This window comes from Convolutriloba macropyga, chromosome 1, assembly GCF_964194025.1.
Source record: "Convolutriloba macropyga chromosome 1, txConMacr16.3, whole genome shotgun sequence".
Taxonomy (NCBI): domain Eukaryota; kingdom Metazoa; phylum Xenacoelomorpha; order Acoela; family Convolutidae; genus Convolutriloba; species Convolutriloba macropyga.
Genome location: NC_134468.1, coordinates 22,543,194 through 22,558,596, shown reverse-complemented (window position 1 = coordinate 22,558,596; position 15,403 = coordinate 22,543,194). Strand labels below are relative to the sequence as shown.

Genomic DNA, 15,403 nt, shown 5'->3' with positions numbered 1-15,403 from the left:
CAGTTAGCTTTGAACATAGGAGACAATCGTCGGACGATTGCATATGGTTGACAATGTTAAGATATACATACTGCATGAAGGAATTATTAATTTACTGCATCATAACATACGTAATGTAAGATTGTTTTGTAATGGTAATGCACATGTACGACAATTATTATAATAATAATAATAATAATAATAATAATAATAATTATTATTATTATTATTATTATTATTATTAATATTATTATTATTATTATTATTATTATTATTATTATTATTATTATTATTACTATTATTATAATTAATATTCTTGTTATTTTTATGATTATTATTCTTATTATTATTATAAATATCATTATTATTATTCTTAATATTATTATTCTTATTTTTATTATTATTATTATTATTATTATTATTATTATTATTATTATTATTATTATTATTATTAATTTCATTATTATTATGGCTTCCACAAACATGAGGGACTGCTCCCGCAAAACTTATAATTGTAGATGAAACATACTAATTTAAGGTTGTTAAGTTTATTTTATTTGAGGACCGACATTTTTCGCAGAGACAGATAAAAGCTATGGAACACGAACTTTCGATGCTGAAATAAATATTGAAGTACTTCCACTTCAAGTTTAAGATTCGATTTTTGAGACCGACGGGTTGAAATAATTTAACAATTGAATCAATGATATTTGCTCTATATGTGGTTAGATAGAAAAAATTCGAACGCTGAAAATCTTTTTTCAGTTCATGTAACACAAACCGAAAACTTGACCGTCTTTGCGCAACATTAGTATGCTCGCTGATGTTAAACGCATAATAAATGGTCACCAATTTCGATATCATGAGAAGATCTGTTTGCGCAACGTAATAGTTGAGAGGTAATAAGTTCGGGGTTCTCAGTCGTTCGCAATAATTAAGGTTCGGAAGGATCCATTTTGAAAGTTTTTCATGAGATTTTTCTAAGAATTGCATGTCAAATTTTGAATGCATATAACAATTAGATCCACAGATTAAGATTGGAATAAGCGTACTCTTATAAAAAATTTAGTTTTGCTGTAACCGTCAGGAGAAATGATGTGTTTCTTTTAATTTGGTGGAAAAATTTATTGGCTTTACGAGTCCGCAATTCATTCCAAGGTCCTCAATAGTTCTCGATTGTTCCAGCGACCATTGACCCAACACCGACATAATCTCGACTTGATCTTAAAATTTACATTTTGACATTTCGATGAATTGAAGCTGATGTTATTTTTGTGACTCCAACGCAATATTGAATCTAGATCTTGTTTGATTCCGTGTGCGTTTCCAAGATTTTTGTTATTTAATAGTTTCAGACCGTCAGCAAAATGAAAGACTTTGGAGTTGAAAACAGTTTCAGTTAAGTCATTAATGAAAATAAGAAAAAGTAGGGGCTAAAGTATTGAGCCCTGAGGTACACCCGAGCTGACCGGCGAATTTTTCGATTTTAGATTTCCAATTTTCTTGTTTTGCAGTCTGGCGCTCAGGTAACTCTTTAAAATCTTGAACAGATTACCACCTATTCCAATGAAATTGATCTTACCTAAGAATACTCCATGATCAGTTTGGCCGAAAGCTTTGGAAAAGTCAAAGAGAAATGAGCTATTTTCTCGAAATTTCGTTGTTTAGTGAGACCATGTTTATTTGTTCCTCGTTCTGTGTTTCTTCTGGTTCTATTATTTCGTTGACATTATGATTATTTGTGTATCTGCTCAGATTGGATCTGCAGACTTTCGCTAAGTGATTGGGTTTATTGCATCTTCTACAAGTCTGTCCAATGGCTTGACACTTAATTCAATGATCTTGTGTCCAAGTTTGTCCGCAGTTACGACAGTTATGTTGCTGGAATTGTTGTCTGTTTGACTGGTATGAATTGCCTCTGGGCGATTGGTAATTGCCTCGGGGCTGGCTAAAGTTGCCTCGATAATTTCCCCGGTATCTCGAACTAGAGATGGCTAGGACTGGCTCCGATCGTCCTACTATTGATACCATTGAGGGGTCTGTAGTGTTTTTGGCTTGTATCGCTAACTGGCTTTGGGCGCCTAATTCAATAGTAATGGCTAATTCAAGTGCCTTTTCTGGTTCTAATGTTACCTTTAAAAGTTCTCTCTGAATCTCCGGGTCAATCATGTTGGCTGTAAAGATGTCTCGTAACAAGTCGTCTTCCAACGCTCCCAGTTGGCAAAATTCTGCTAGAGATCTTAAAGCTGAATGGAACTGTTCCATGGTTTCCCCTTTTTGTTGTCTTCTTGTGAGCAGCAAGTATCGGTCGAAGGTGACGCTCCGTGGTCGTATGAACGTCAGCTCTAGTTCCTCCCAAAGTTGCTGTGTCGTGATGTTCTCGACGTTGGTATGGGGGTATTTCCTTGTATGCATTCTTCGTCCTTCGATTCCAATGGTTAGGTAAATCATTGACTTTGCTCGTTTAACTGCGATGTCCCATGGCTTGTCGCCGCATAGCACCCCTATTCTGTCAATTATCTTACATTCGTTTTTCCATTTGGCTATTGCCTGATTGTATCTTGTTAGCCTCTCCCTTTCCATCGTCTGGGTTGGGTTTTGTACTGGTTGTTCTTCTACTGGCTCTGGGGGATAAATTATTGTTGTTGGTTTCTCTCTTAGGAGGTCGTCGAGTTCTATATTTGTCTTTGCGACTAGGGCCATTTTCAACTGACTTCTCCACTTTTCCCATGGTGTTGGTGGGTTTAAGCTGGGTTTTTCCCAGAATGGTTCAAGATCTAGTATCGTTTTTCCTTTTTCGGCTGACTGCGCCATGTGATGCTCGACTTATTAGAATAAGATCTAAGCTATAATCGAAAAGAGAATTTTCAACGCACAACTTTATTCAATGAAAGATAAGGCAGAACTGCAATTGACATTTTGTCAGTCTGCACATTTAGTGCGTAGTACCAGTTAGCTTTGAACATAGGAGACAATCGTCGGACGATTGCATATGGTTGACAATGTTAAGATATACATACTGCATGAAGGAATTATTAATTTACTGCATCATAACATACGTAATGTAAGATTGTTTTGTAATGGTAATGCACATGTACGACAATTATAATAATAATAATAATAATAATAATAATAATAATAATAATAATAATTATTATTATTATTATTAATATTATTATTATTATTATTATTATTACTATTATTATTATTACTATTATTATTATTATTATTAATATTATTATTATTATTATTATTATTATTATTACTATCATTATAATTATTATTCTTGTTATTTTTATGATTATTATTCTTATTATTATAAATATCATTATTATTATTCTTAATATTATTATTCTTATTTTTATTATTATTATTATTATTATTATTATTATTATTATTATTATTAATTTCATTATTATTATGGCTTCCACAAACATGAGGGACTGCTCCCGCAAAACTTATAATTGTAGATGAAACATACTAATTTAAGGTTGTTAATTTTATTTTATTTGAGGACCGACATTTTTCGCAGAGACAGATAAAAGCTATGGAACACGAACTTTCGATGCTGAAATAAATATTGAAGTACTTCCACTTCAAGTTTAAGATTCGATTTTTGAGACCGACGGGTTGAAATAATTTAACAATTGAATCAATGATATTTGCTCTATATGTGGTTAGATAGAAAAAATTCGAACGCTGAAAATCTTTTTTCAGTTCATGTAACACAAACCGAAAACTTGACCGTCTTTGCGCAACATTAGTATGCTCGCTGATGTTAAACGCATAATAAATGGTCACCAATTTCGATATCATGAGAAGATCTGTTTGCGCAACGTAATAGTTGAGAGGTAATAAGTTCTGGGTTCTCAGTCGTTCGCAATAATTAAGGTTCGGAAGGATCCATTTTGAAAGTTTTTCATGAGATTTTTCTAAGAATTGCATGTCAAATTTTGAATGCATATAACAATTAGATCCACAGATTAAGATTGGAATAAGAGTACTCTTATAAAAAATTTAGTTTTGCTGTAACCGTCAGGAGAAATGATGTGTTTCTTTTAATTTGGTGGAAAAATTTATTGGCTTTACGAGTCCGCAATTCATTCCAAGGTCCTCAATAGTTCTCGATTGTTCCAGCGACCATTGACCCAACACCGACATAATCTCGACTTGATCTTAAAATTTACATTTTGACATTTCGATGAATTGAAGCTGATGTTATTTTTGTGACTCAAACGCAATATTGAATCTAGATCTTGTTTGATTCCGTGTGCGTTTCCAAGATTTTTGTTATTTATTAGTTTCAGACCGTCAGCAAAATGAAAGACTTTGGAGTTGAAAACAGTTTCAGTTAAGTCATTAATGAAAATAAGAAAAAGTAGGGGCCAAAGTATTGAGCCCTGAGGTACACCCGAGCTGACCGACGAATTTTTTGATTTTAGATTTCCAATTTTCTTGTTTTGCAGTCTGGCGCTCAGGTAACTCTTTAAAATCTTGAACAGATTACCACCTATTCCAATGAAATTGATCTTACCTAAGAATACTCCGTGATCAGTTTGGCCGAAAGCTTTGGAAAAGTCAAAGAGAAATGAGCTATTTTCTCGAAATTTCGTTGTTTAGTGAGACCATGTTTATTTGTTCCTCGTTCTGTGTTTCTTCTGGTTCTACTATTTCGTTGACATTACGATTATTTGTGTATCTGCTCAGATTGGATCTGCAGACTTTCGCTAAGTGATTGGTTTTATTGCATCTTCTACAAGTCTGTCCAATGGCTTGACACTTAATTCAATGATCTTGTGTCCAAGTTTGTCCGCAGTTACGACAGTTATGTTGCTGGAATTGTTGTCTGTTTGACTGGTATGAATTGCCTCTGGGCGATTGGTAATTGCCTCGGGGCTGGCTAAAGTTGCCTCGATAATTTCCCCGGTATCTCGAACTAGAGATGGCTAGGACTGGCTCCGATCGTCCTACTATTGATACCATTGAGGGGTCTGTAGTGTTTTTGGCTTGTATCGCTAACTGGTTTTGGGCGCCTAATTCAATAGTAATGGCTAATTCAAGTGCCTTTTCTGGTTCTAATGTTACCTTTAAAAGTTCTCTCTGAATCTCCGGGTCAATCATGTTGGCTGTAAAGATGTCTCGTAACAAGTCGTCTTCCAACGCTCCCAGTTGGCAAAATTCTGCTAGAGATCTTAAAGCTGAATGGAACTGTTCCATGGTTTCCCCTTTTTGTTGTCGTCTTGTGAGCAGCAAGTATCGGTCGAAGGTGACGCTCCGTGGTCGTATGAACGTCAGCTCTAGTTCCTCCCAAAGTTGTTGTGTCGTGATGTTCTCGACGTTGGTATGGGGGTATTTCCTTGTATGCCTTCTTCGTCCTTCGATTCCAATGGTTAGGTAAATCATTGACTTTGCTCGTTTAACTGCGATGTCCCATGGCTTGTCGCCGCATAGCACCCCTATTCTGTCAATTATCTTACATTCGTTTTTCCATTTGGCTATTGCCTGATTGTATCTTGTTAGCCTCTCCCTTTCCATCGTCTGGGTTGGGTTTTGTACTGGTTGTTCTTCTACTGGCTCTGGGGGATAAATTATTGTTGTTGGTTTCTCTCTTAGGAGGTCGTCGAGTTCTATATTTGTCTTTGCGACTAGGGCCATTTTCAACTGACTTCTCCACTTTTCCCATGGTGTTGGTGGGTTTGAGCTGGGTTTTTCCCAGAATGGTTCAAGATCTAGTATCGTTTTTCCTTTTTCGGCTGACTGCGCCATGTGATGCTCGACTTATTAGAATAAGATCTAAGCTATAATCGAAAAGAGAATTTTCAACGCACAAATTTATTCAATGAAAGATAAGGCAGAACTGCAATTGACATTTTGTCAGTCTGCACATTTAGTGCGTAGTACCAGTTAGCTTTGAACATAGGAGACAATCGTCGGACGATTGCATATGGTTGACAATGTTAAGATATACATACTGCATGAAGGAATTATTAATTTACTGCATCATAACATACGTAATGTAAGATTGTTTTGTAATGGTAATGCACATGTATCACAATTATAATAATAATAATAATAATAATAATAATAATAATTATTATTATTATTCTTAATATTATTATTACTCTTATTATTATTACTATTATTATTATTATTAATATTATTATTATTATTATTATTATTATTATTATTATTATTACTATTATTATAATTAATATTCTTGTTATTTTTATGATTATTATTCTTATTATTATTATAAATATCATTATTATTATTCTTAATATTATTATTCTTATTATTATTATTATTATTATTATTATTATTATTATTATTATTATTATTATTATTATTATTATTATTATTAATTTCATTATTATTATGGCTTCCACAAACATGAGGGACTGCTCCCGCAAAACTTATATATGTTGATGAAACATACTAATTTAAGGTTGTTAAGTTTATTTTATTTGAGGACCGACATTTTCCGCAGAGACAGATAAAAGCTATGGAACACGAACTTTCGATGCTGAAATAAATATTGAAGTACTTCCACTTCAAGTTTAAGATTCGATTTTTGAGACCGACGGGTTGAAATAATTTAACATTTGAATCAATGATATTTGCTCCATATGTGGTTAGATAGAAAAAACTCGAACGCTGAAAATCTTTTTTCAGTTCATGTAACACAAACCGAAAGTTTGACCGTCTCTGCGCAACATTAGTATGCTCGCTGATGTTAAACGCATAATAAATGGTCATCAATTTCGATATCATGAGAAGATCTGTTAGCGCAACGTAATAGTTGAGATGTAATAAGTTCGGGGATCTCAGTCATTCGCAATAATTAAGGTTCGGAAGGATCCATTTTGAAAATTTTTCATGAGATTTTTCTAAGAATTGCATGTCAAATTTTGAATGCATATAACAATTAGATCCACACATTAAGATTGGAATAAGCGTACTCTTATAAAAAAATTAGTTTTGCTGTAACCGTCAGGAGAAACGATGTGTTTCTTTTAATTTGGTGGAAAAATTTATTGGCTTTACGAGTCCGCAATTCATTCCAAGGTCCTCAATAGTTCTCGATTGTTCCAGCGACCATTGACCCAACACCGACATAATCTCGATTTGATCTTAAAATTTACATTTTGACATTTCGATGAATTGAAGCTGATGTTATTTTTGTGACTCCAACGCAATATTGAATCTAGATCTTGTTTGATTCCGTGTGCGTTTCCAAGATTTTTGTTATTTAATAGTTTCAGATCGTCAGCAAAACGAAAGACTTTGGAGTTGAAAACAGTTTCAGTTAAGTCATTAATGAAAATAAGAAAAAAAGGGGGCCAAAGTATTGAGCACTGAGGTACACCCGAGCTGACCGGCGAATTTTTCGATTTTAGATTTCCAATTTTCTTGTTTTGCAGGCTGGCGCTCAGGTAACTCTTTAAAATCTTGAACAGATTACCACCTATTCCAAGGAAATTGATCTTACCTAAGAGTACTCCATGATCAATTTGGCCGAAAGCTTTGGAAAAGTCAAAGAGAAATGAGCTATTTTCTCGATTTTTCTCAGACCTGAATATGTATATTTTAAGCAGGTAATCATTTCAAGAATAACTGATCTTCTTTCACGAAAACCGTACTGTGAATCAGTTATGAGTCCCTTGAAAAAATTGACAATTGAGCTATACAAAATATTTTCTAGAACTTTCGAGACAACGCATAATAGTGTTACAGGACGATAATTTACCACATCTGCTTTTGATCCTTTTTCTTAAAAATTGGGCTAACTGCTCCTATTTTCCATGCACTAGGATAGGTTCCGAGGCGCCTAAAATTTCTTAATAACTCAAAGATGGATTTCGTAAGTTCTTTTGCTGGTGTTGCAAGATATTTTTAGGCAAATTGCAGAGCCCGTCTGAGCCAATCGCTTTACTATCATCTGGATCATTCAGAAGATTACTGATTTTCGTATAAAATTGTTTTGTTGAACATAGAATGTGGATAGAATTTGGTGCGTTCCAATTGATGAAGTTTTGAGAGAACGCAACAGAAAAATTTTCAAAACAGAAAAACGTTTTCAAGTCATTGCAACTTGTAATGGCAACTTAGTTACAATGAGGTATTTGCTAGGGCCGTGATTTGCCAAATTTAAGGGGGCCCTAGCTGGATGGATGGGATTGTAGTCTTCAATGTGCGATGGTTTTCTTGACCAGATTGCCTTCGCCGTTCGTCACTCATGTGCGACTGTGCTGACTCGAAGAAGAAACAACAGTTGACTTTGCGGTGTATACATTTTTACTGTCAGTGTACAACTATTGCTTAACCAGATTTGCTGGTTTTTCCGGTTTTTGTTTGATTTTTTTGGTACAGTGAACAGTCATCATTTTTTTTTCAACTTTTTAAAATCCAATCATTATTTTTTAAAACCAGGTTTTTATTTGGCGTGCTGATAATTTCTAGGAGGTAATTGCGCAATTTGGGTTATCCAAAGAAGTTGCTCCATCTAGTAAGTTTAAAAATGTAAACGGAACTGTAAAACGAGAAAGTTCATTCCAATATACTTGTTACCTTGTTAGAGTACCATGACATGCTTTCATCTCCCACAAAGATATGAAATCAATAAATTGTCTAGAAACTTTAGTAGCTGCGATAGACGAGGATGCTGAGCTTGAGTAGGTCATTTCCACCAATAGCAGACCTTCTGGTGGGACAAAGTTGTACGCGTGCCTCACCTACGCTTCTAGGAGTATGATGAAATTGAAATTACCGTCTTGCTGATATCGACATTTAAAGTCTCATGAAATCCCTCCAATGTGGGATATTTCCACGTGAGGCGTTACAATTCACTTGAAACACTTTAATTAAATCTGGATTAGTTATCAATTATTATTATCCAACGCTTTTTGTGCTGGGTCATTTTAGTACTGCTTTAATATGAGATACGGCAGCTGATTGCCCTGTAACCATGACTGCAACTACAAATATGAAACGAGGAAATCTTCCAAATACCGGGTTGGGCTTTAAATTCTTTCTGAGGCTGCTCTTAGATTTTCAAAGAAGCGTGATTGTCTTCAGGTATTGGAAGGAATGCTTTAAAATTGCCGACAAGAACGAGAATGGAAAAATATCGCTCAAGGAAGCGAGTTGGGCTCTGAAGAAACACAATGTTAATATAAAAAAGAGTGACTTGGAGGATTGTTTTCACGTTGGTTTTGTACAAAAAGTTTTTCTCAGCGGTAATCACTGGTAATGTAGCAAATTTCAGCTACTGGCAGAACCACCGGGCAGCGATGAATTATCAAAGGAGGGATTTGGTCGTCTTTACGAGATGCTGAATCCATTCCCTATGCAGACGCAACTTTATGAGAAGTTTGTGGATCATCTTGTTATTTAGAGTACGATGGTTTCTTGTAATTTTTCAAATGTAATTTAGATTTGCTGTTCAATGGATTTTGGAGACAATGCAAGATAGAAAGGGAAGTGTTATAGATGGTGGCTCCACAATTGAATCTAAGAGTGAAAACTTGCTTACACTCGAATTTCAAGCGTTCAAAACTTCACTGTGATTAAGAGGTCGAAAGTTCAGTAATTAGGATGTCAACAACCTTCATAATTCAGATCATGTACTAAGCAACAATCTTATAATTGGTTGAGATGAGTCCTCGAAAAACGTGGTTAAACTTTCTTGAGCAACTCAAACGGCGAACCGAAAATCCGACGAGCCATTTGTATAAACATTGTTGTTTTAAATACTGTTTTCAATTTTCCAATTGCTGGAAATAGAAACTTAATTTTCAACTAACAATTGTCAGCTGATGGCAAGATAAATTCTTGACCGAAGCGCTGAACTTTGTGATTTTGTACAGAATATACTGTTACTTGTATCGTAGATTCCTTGTGGTTGTAAATAACTTGAATGAAATGGAAAACATACTCTTTGCAGCTCAAATCCAGTTCATAATTCAGTTTTCTGTTAATTTATTAAGATAAAACCAATGTCTATTTCCAATATTTCAGAAATCAAGAAAAACAGCTAGATCGTTTTGATAACCTTAATTTTTCATTAAGGTTTTTTATCTTGACCGAGTTCTTTGATCTATTGTTATAGACTTGTCAAGCCTTCTTGTTGGTTAATGTAACGTAGAACCAATCTAAGCGGGCATTTTTTTTATATGAGCTAAGTGTCTCTGAACAACCTTAGCAAGTTTTCTCAGGCAGAACTTTCAGAGCTGTTTCTTCGGTGACAAAAGTATTTCCCAACATCTCCGAGTACTCGACCCATTTATGGAACACATCGTACATGATCGAGAGTGAATTTGAAAAGTTCCTTATTGAAGATGGTAAGGTTAGTACCTGAATGTCCACCCTCACCTCTTGTTCTCAGAGTTAGATTTAGAAATTTATCCTACGCGCTATGATTTTCTGAATCTATGTGCGGTGGCAATACTTGACCAAATTTTGTGAGATTTTTTGCTAATTGCTTTTAAAATCAAAATTCTAATAAAGAGCCAACATATATAAAGACTTCGTTTGAGGTAACTGGACTGAAAAGTCAATTCCACTTGTTTGCTGTTTTTTTTTACCGCTGATCAAGTGTATCTTTTGATTAGGTTCCATGTCCAGACATTGACCAAGTCATGAGGAAGTATAGCCAGACTAGTAACAAGACTGGAACGCTTTCTTTTTCTGGATTCCTTCAGTTTCTCTTCTCTGAGAAATGCTCGATAGTGAAAAGGGTAGAGAAGAAGGTCAACATGGACATGGCATATCCTCTCAACCATTACTATGTTAACTCTTCTCACAATACGTACGTTTGTAACAACCCAACATTTCAATACCATAAATGATGGTCTCTATCTATTTTGTTGACATCCATAAACCTGAAAGAAAATCCTGCTGTCTTTTTTTAACATCTTGGTTTTAGGTACTTAGAAGGAAACCAATTGACGTCTGCTTGCAGTGTCGAGGCTTACCTACGAGCGCTTAAATTGGGTACAAGACTTCTTGAACGTATGTTTCTTTTCTTGCTTGTGCGTTGTGGCGTTTAGGTTTCTTGTAACTTTGCTAACCAGCTTTGTGTTTGTTCGTGCGTGTATGTGTATCTGAGTGTGCGGGTCTTTGAGTGTACTTTATGAGTGATTTGTTAATTCCTCAAATAGTTTTTTTTCTATGCATGATTATTAGCGATTGACCTGATGCTTTACTTGTCGCGCAAAAACCTTCGAGGCTATTATTTATGCAGAGTTTCTGTTTAATGGTGGATTATTTATGTTTTTTTTTGTGTCAAATCTGAAATTCTAACACGCATCGTAGAAAAATAAGATGGGCGAGAAATTGAAGCTATCGAAACGGAAAATCTAACTAGATAACTTTAAACCCTTCTAAGCTCGAATTTATTTCATGGGAGAAAACCTGCGTGAGGTGCTTTGAAACTTAAACGTTATTAAATTTGACCGATTAGAAGTTTCATTATTAATAGCCGCACAGCGATAGCTGGGGCTATTATTGGCCTTCTCTTGGTTTTTACAATTCAAAGAATTTGAATTATATTGGGGCGCTGTCTTTTTTTTTAAGATCTGTTCACACATTTTCATGATTTTTGAAGTCAAATTGGAGTAGTGATTTTGGTCACGCCGAAACAGGAAATGGAGCGAAAAAGCGAGTGGTTTTGCGGCGTGAATTTTTTTCGCTCTAATTTTAAAGTAGATTGCGAAAGTGGTGTTTGAACAAAAGTTCGGTTTCTCGGTAGTGGTTTTTTGTTCACATGCGGCAATTTCACTCTGATTTTTACTGTTTTTTCGATTTTTTGGATCGGATTTTTTTCTAAATGGTTTTCCCAATCCATTCACAGCTCATTTTAGGCCTAGTTTTTTGTTTGAATTAAATTTTCATTACTCGCTAGTGGTTTTTTGTCCACATGCGGCATTTTGACATTGATTTTTTTGTTTTTTTCTTATTTTTTGATCTGATTTTTTTTGAAATGGTTTTCTCAATTCACTCATAGTCCATTCTAGGTCTAGTTTTTCTGTTTAGTCAATGAAAATTCTTTGAATTGTACGTCAGGACTTGTCCTGCTATGTTTTTTATTTCGTCGTCATGATTTTTGTTACGACCATATGACGTCACAGCCACTTTTTGTTCATTCGTTCATGCAATTTCAACTAAATTGTATGTGTGACGTCATTTTTCGCTCTTAGAGGAGCGAGGTTTTTTGTTCATGCGCGTGATTAAATTTTTGGTCACACTTGACTTACCTCACTCACAAAAATGACTTCCTCACTTTGAAATTGACTTTTTTTAACTTTAATTCAAAGAGATAAGGTCAAATGGGTGTTTGTCAGTCTAAATGAAGGTTATTAGAGATCAGGTAATAGAGGCAGCAAAGACTTAAACTGAGTCTAATCAAAATATAACAGATCAGCCTTCAATGAAAAGACGAATTTTTTTGGTCTGTCTTTTTTACTGGTTTTTTAGACCGCCAATCTACGAATCTATTGCGGCTATTTTCTGGCAATCTGCCAGCTATGTTCAAAAACCCTGTGACGCTTATTAAACTCTATTTGATCGTTCGAAAAATTATATTGAACAATGGAAAGGTCCAAACTGCATCCCGGTAAAAGTTAAAGTAGATTTACAAAATATTTTATCGCGTTTTGAGAATTTAAAAAAATTGTGTACAGTTTTTGTGGTTTACTACTACTTCATGTATTAGTTTGCTGTATATAATTCTTGTATGCATATTGTCATAAATTGATTATAGACTAAATTATATTTAAAAAACAACGACGGATCGTGGGAGTCTGTTCACAGCACATAATGTTCCAATATACCTCTAAAGCCTGGGAAAACAACGTTAAATTTCTGTCAAAGAAATGGTTGGAAGTATCCGAAAGCAACTTGAAAAAGACTACACAAAGAAAAATCTTAAACACACACAGGCATTACACACACCCAAATTCAAACCCCAACACCAAAAAAATTTTGAAATTTTCTTTTTGGCAATTGGGTTTTATTTGTCACCTTTCCTTAAGGTCTGTTTTGTTTGTTCTATAAAACTAGGTGTGGCCTTTTTGAGGCAATTGTGTCTGTAATCGTAATTTTGCCATTAAACTTTGAAATGAACCGTTTTAATGTTTTTCGAAAAATTTTGTCAATTGTTTAATGAGCCAATTAAATTTTAAAATCTTGCAGATTACCAGCTAAATTTGTTTAGCCTAATTTTGTTTTTGAACTTTGGGAACCGCATTTTGTAGCAAATATAAAGTTTCTCTAATTTTTAAAGATTTCCAACAGTTTTAGCTTTCCAATTGTCTAACGTGTAAAGCAACGTTTCTGGTGTCCCTAAGGTCGGTTATATAGTAGTGTATAAGACCTTTGGCTTTCCTTAATATTTATATTTTGGCCTTTTGAATGTTTGAAATTTAATTTTTATTGGAAAATATAATAATTGTGCACTGAAAATCAAAGAGAAGTAGCTTTTCGCTCTTCGTTTTTATCGGAGAAGTTTCCTTTTCAATAAGCTATTTAGTTTTTCAAGTTACAGCAATGCTCGCAGAATAGAAAAGGTCAGGTCAAAGAGTAGTTTCAAAATAAAGAGAAGTGAAAAATTGTTTCCGTTTTCAAAACGATCATTAACATTTATGTTAAGTTTTGAATCTGGTGGTCCCTGAACTCTGTAGTTCTCTAATTATTATCTCTTGCATTGTATTAGAAGCGGTTATTGGGTACGATATTCTGTGGCACTATAAAGATTACAAAATAAAAACCATTTTTATTTTTTAATAATGAATTTTATTTTTGTTGTTCTCTTCATATAACCGTTTTTCTTCAGTTTTAAAATCACTGGAATGGTTAGTCCAGTATTTTCCGCATTGAGACTTTATTCGGCCGCGCGAAATTGTTGCCGAAGCTAACAAAATTGGGGAAAAAGTCTGAAATTTGTCAAAAAATAATCTAAAGTGAACAAACTTACGGTCTAATTTGGACAAAAATGACTTGGAACTGCTGATAGGGCGCCAATTTTGTTCTCTTCATGTTACCGTTTTGGTTCACGGTTTTGAAATTACTGGAATGGTTATTCGAGTAATTTCTCCAATAACTCTATGATTTAGAAACAGAATATTTTTGTAATTTTACATTTTTAAAGTTGATTTTTGCTATTTTGTGAAATCTGAAGTCTTGTGGTCCAAAAAAATGTTTAGATACAGAAGAACATTGGTTCTTACACTATTTCGTAATTTGCTAAAAAACATAAAAGCAGATGAAAAATTTTTTTAACGAAATTGAAGAAAACGAAAATGAATTTTGGACTTGAAAGTGTAAAGAATTACTCGTTACATTAAACAAATCAAATTTTCTACAAGTTTGTTTGATTCAAGTTTTAATTTGCACGCGATCGAACACCCCTGCCCCCAGACCAATGTTATCGAACACCTCCTGCCCCCGGACCAAAGGAATTTCAATTGTATTGGGGCGCTCTCTTAAGATGTGTTCACATTTTTTCATAATTTTTCAATTCGAATTGAGGTGATGATTTTGGTCACGACGAAACAGGACATGGAGCGAAAAAGCTGGTGATTTTGTTTGAAAGTTTTCCATTCATATTTCATTCTTTTTGTTTAGTCAATGAGAATTCTTAGAATTGTAGGTCAGGATTTTTCATTGTTTTCGAGACTCCAGATCTACGAATCTATCGCCACCTGTAACAGATCTCATCCAAAAGTTTTACTCTCCACTTTAAAAGCACCTTGAAAGCCTTCAAAATTAATCAATTTCTAGACACCTACAGAAATCACGGCTTTAATCTGACTGCTCACTAAGGTTCAAAGTAGAAAAAGATGTGATCTTATAAAAGATATGGTTCCCCACTGTGATGCAAATAATTTCGACTAAAAGCCACATTGAGACTTTATTCGGCCGCGCGGTTGGTTGTTAACAACGCGAAATTGTTGCCGGCATTAACAAAATTGGGGAAAAGGCTAAAATTGTCAAAAAAATAATCTAAAATGAACAAAATTACGGTCTAAATTGGACAAAAATAACTTGGAACTGCTGATAGGACGCCAATTTTAATCGAAATCCTGATATTTTTGCTAGATAATGGACGCCTCAATATAATTTTCTTCCGTGTAAAATAGCAATGCTGATGGCAGCATTTATGACAATTGTGGGCAACAGAAGTTATGAATTGCTGATTTGACCACAAAAATAGCTAAAGACGACTTAATTGAGCCAAACTTGACAAAATTATCTAAAAACGGCTTGATGGGTTTTCTAATGATACCATTCATGTCTTTACATTAAATATCGATCGGCTAAATTTGACTGAACAAAAAACCAAGCTGAGAATATAGTTCCTCCCACAAAAATGTTTTTGATGCTTAAAAAAGAACAAGTGGGGTGGGAACAATACTTTTTGAACTCT

At 34.3% G+C, this 15,403-nt stretch overlaps 2 protein-coding genes across 3 annotated transcripts in view; both read left to right on the top strand.

The window, feature by feature from the left end:
* Positions 1-15,403, top strand: part of LOC142336586 (activating molecule in BECN1-regulated autophagy protein 1-like) — a 329,506-nt gene that overhangs the window by 200,410 nt on the left and 113,693 nt on the right. The gene's annotated exons all lie outside the window — the stretch shown is intronic.
* Positions 7,598-10,885, top strand: LOC142336560 (1-phosphatidylinositol 4,5-bisphosphate phosphodiesterase delta-4-like). Of its 2 annotated transcripts, none has more exons than XM_075385471.1 (5): positions 7,598-9,184; positions 9,245-9,348; positions 9,413-9,495; positions 10,185-10,324; positions 10,590-10,885. In XM_075385471.1, the coding sequence occupies exons 1-5, from the start codon at positions 8,945-8,947 to the stop codon at positions 10,824-10,826; spliced, it is 804 nt and encodes a 267-aa protein (XP_075241586.1). In that variant the 5' UTR covers positions 7,598-8,944; the 3' UTR covers positions 10,827-10,885. The 2 variants fall into 2 exon arrangements, with proteins under 2 accessions (XP_075241586.1, XP_075241594.1); XM_075385479.1 differs by having other exon boundaries at positions 10,185-10,319; positions 10,590-10,738.

Coding starts and splice junctions, on each gene's coding strand:
- LOC142336560 (XM_075385471.1), top strand. CDS start 8,945: ATGACTGCAACTACAAATATGAAACGAGGAAATCTTCCAAATACCGGG. Junction 9,349..9,412: donor CAGACGCAACTTTATGAGAA/GTTTGTGGATCA, acceptor AATGTAATTTAG/ATTTGCTGTTCAATGGATTT. Junction 10,325..10,589: donor TCCTTATTGAAGATGGTAAG/GTTAGTACCTGA, acceptor TCTTTTGATTAG/GTTCCATGTCCAGACATTGA.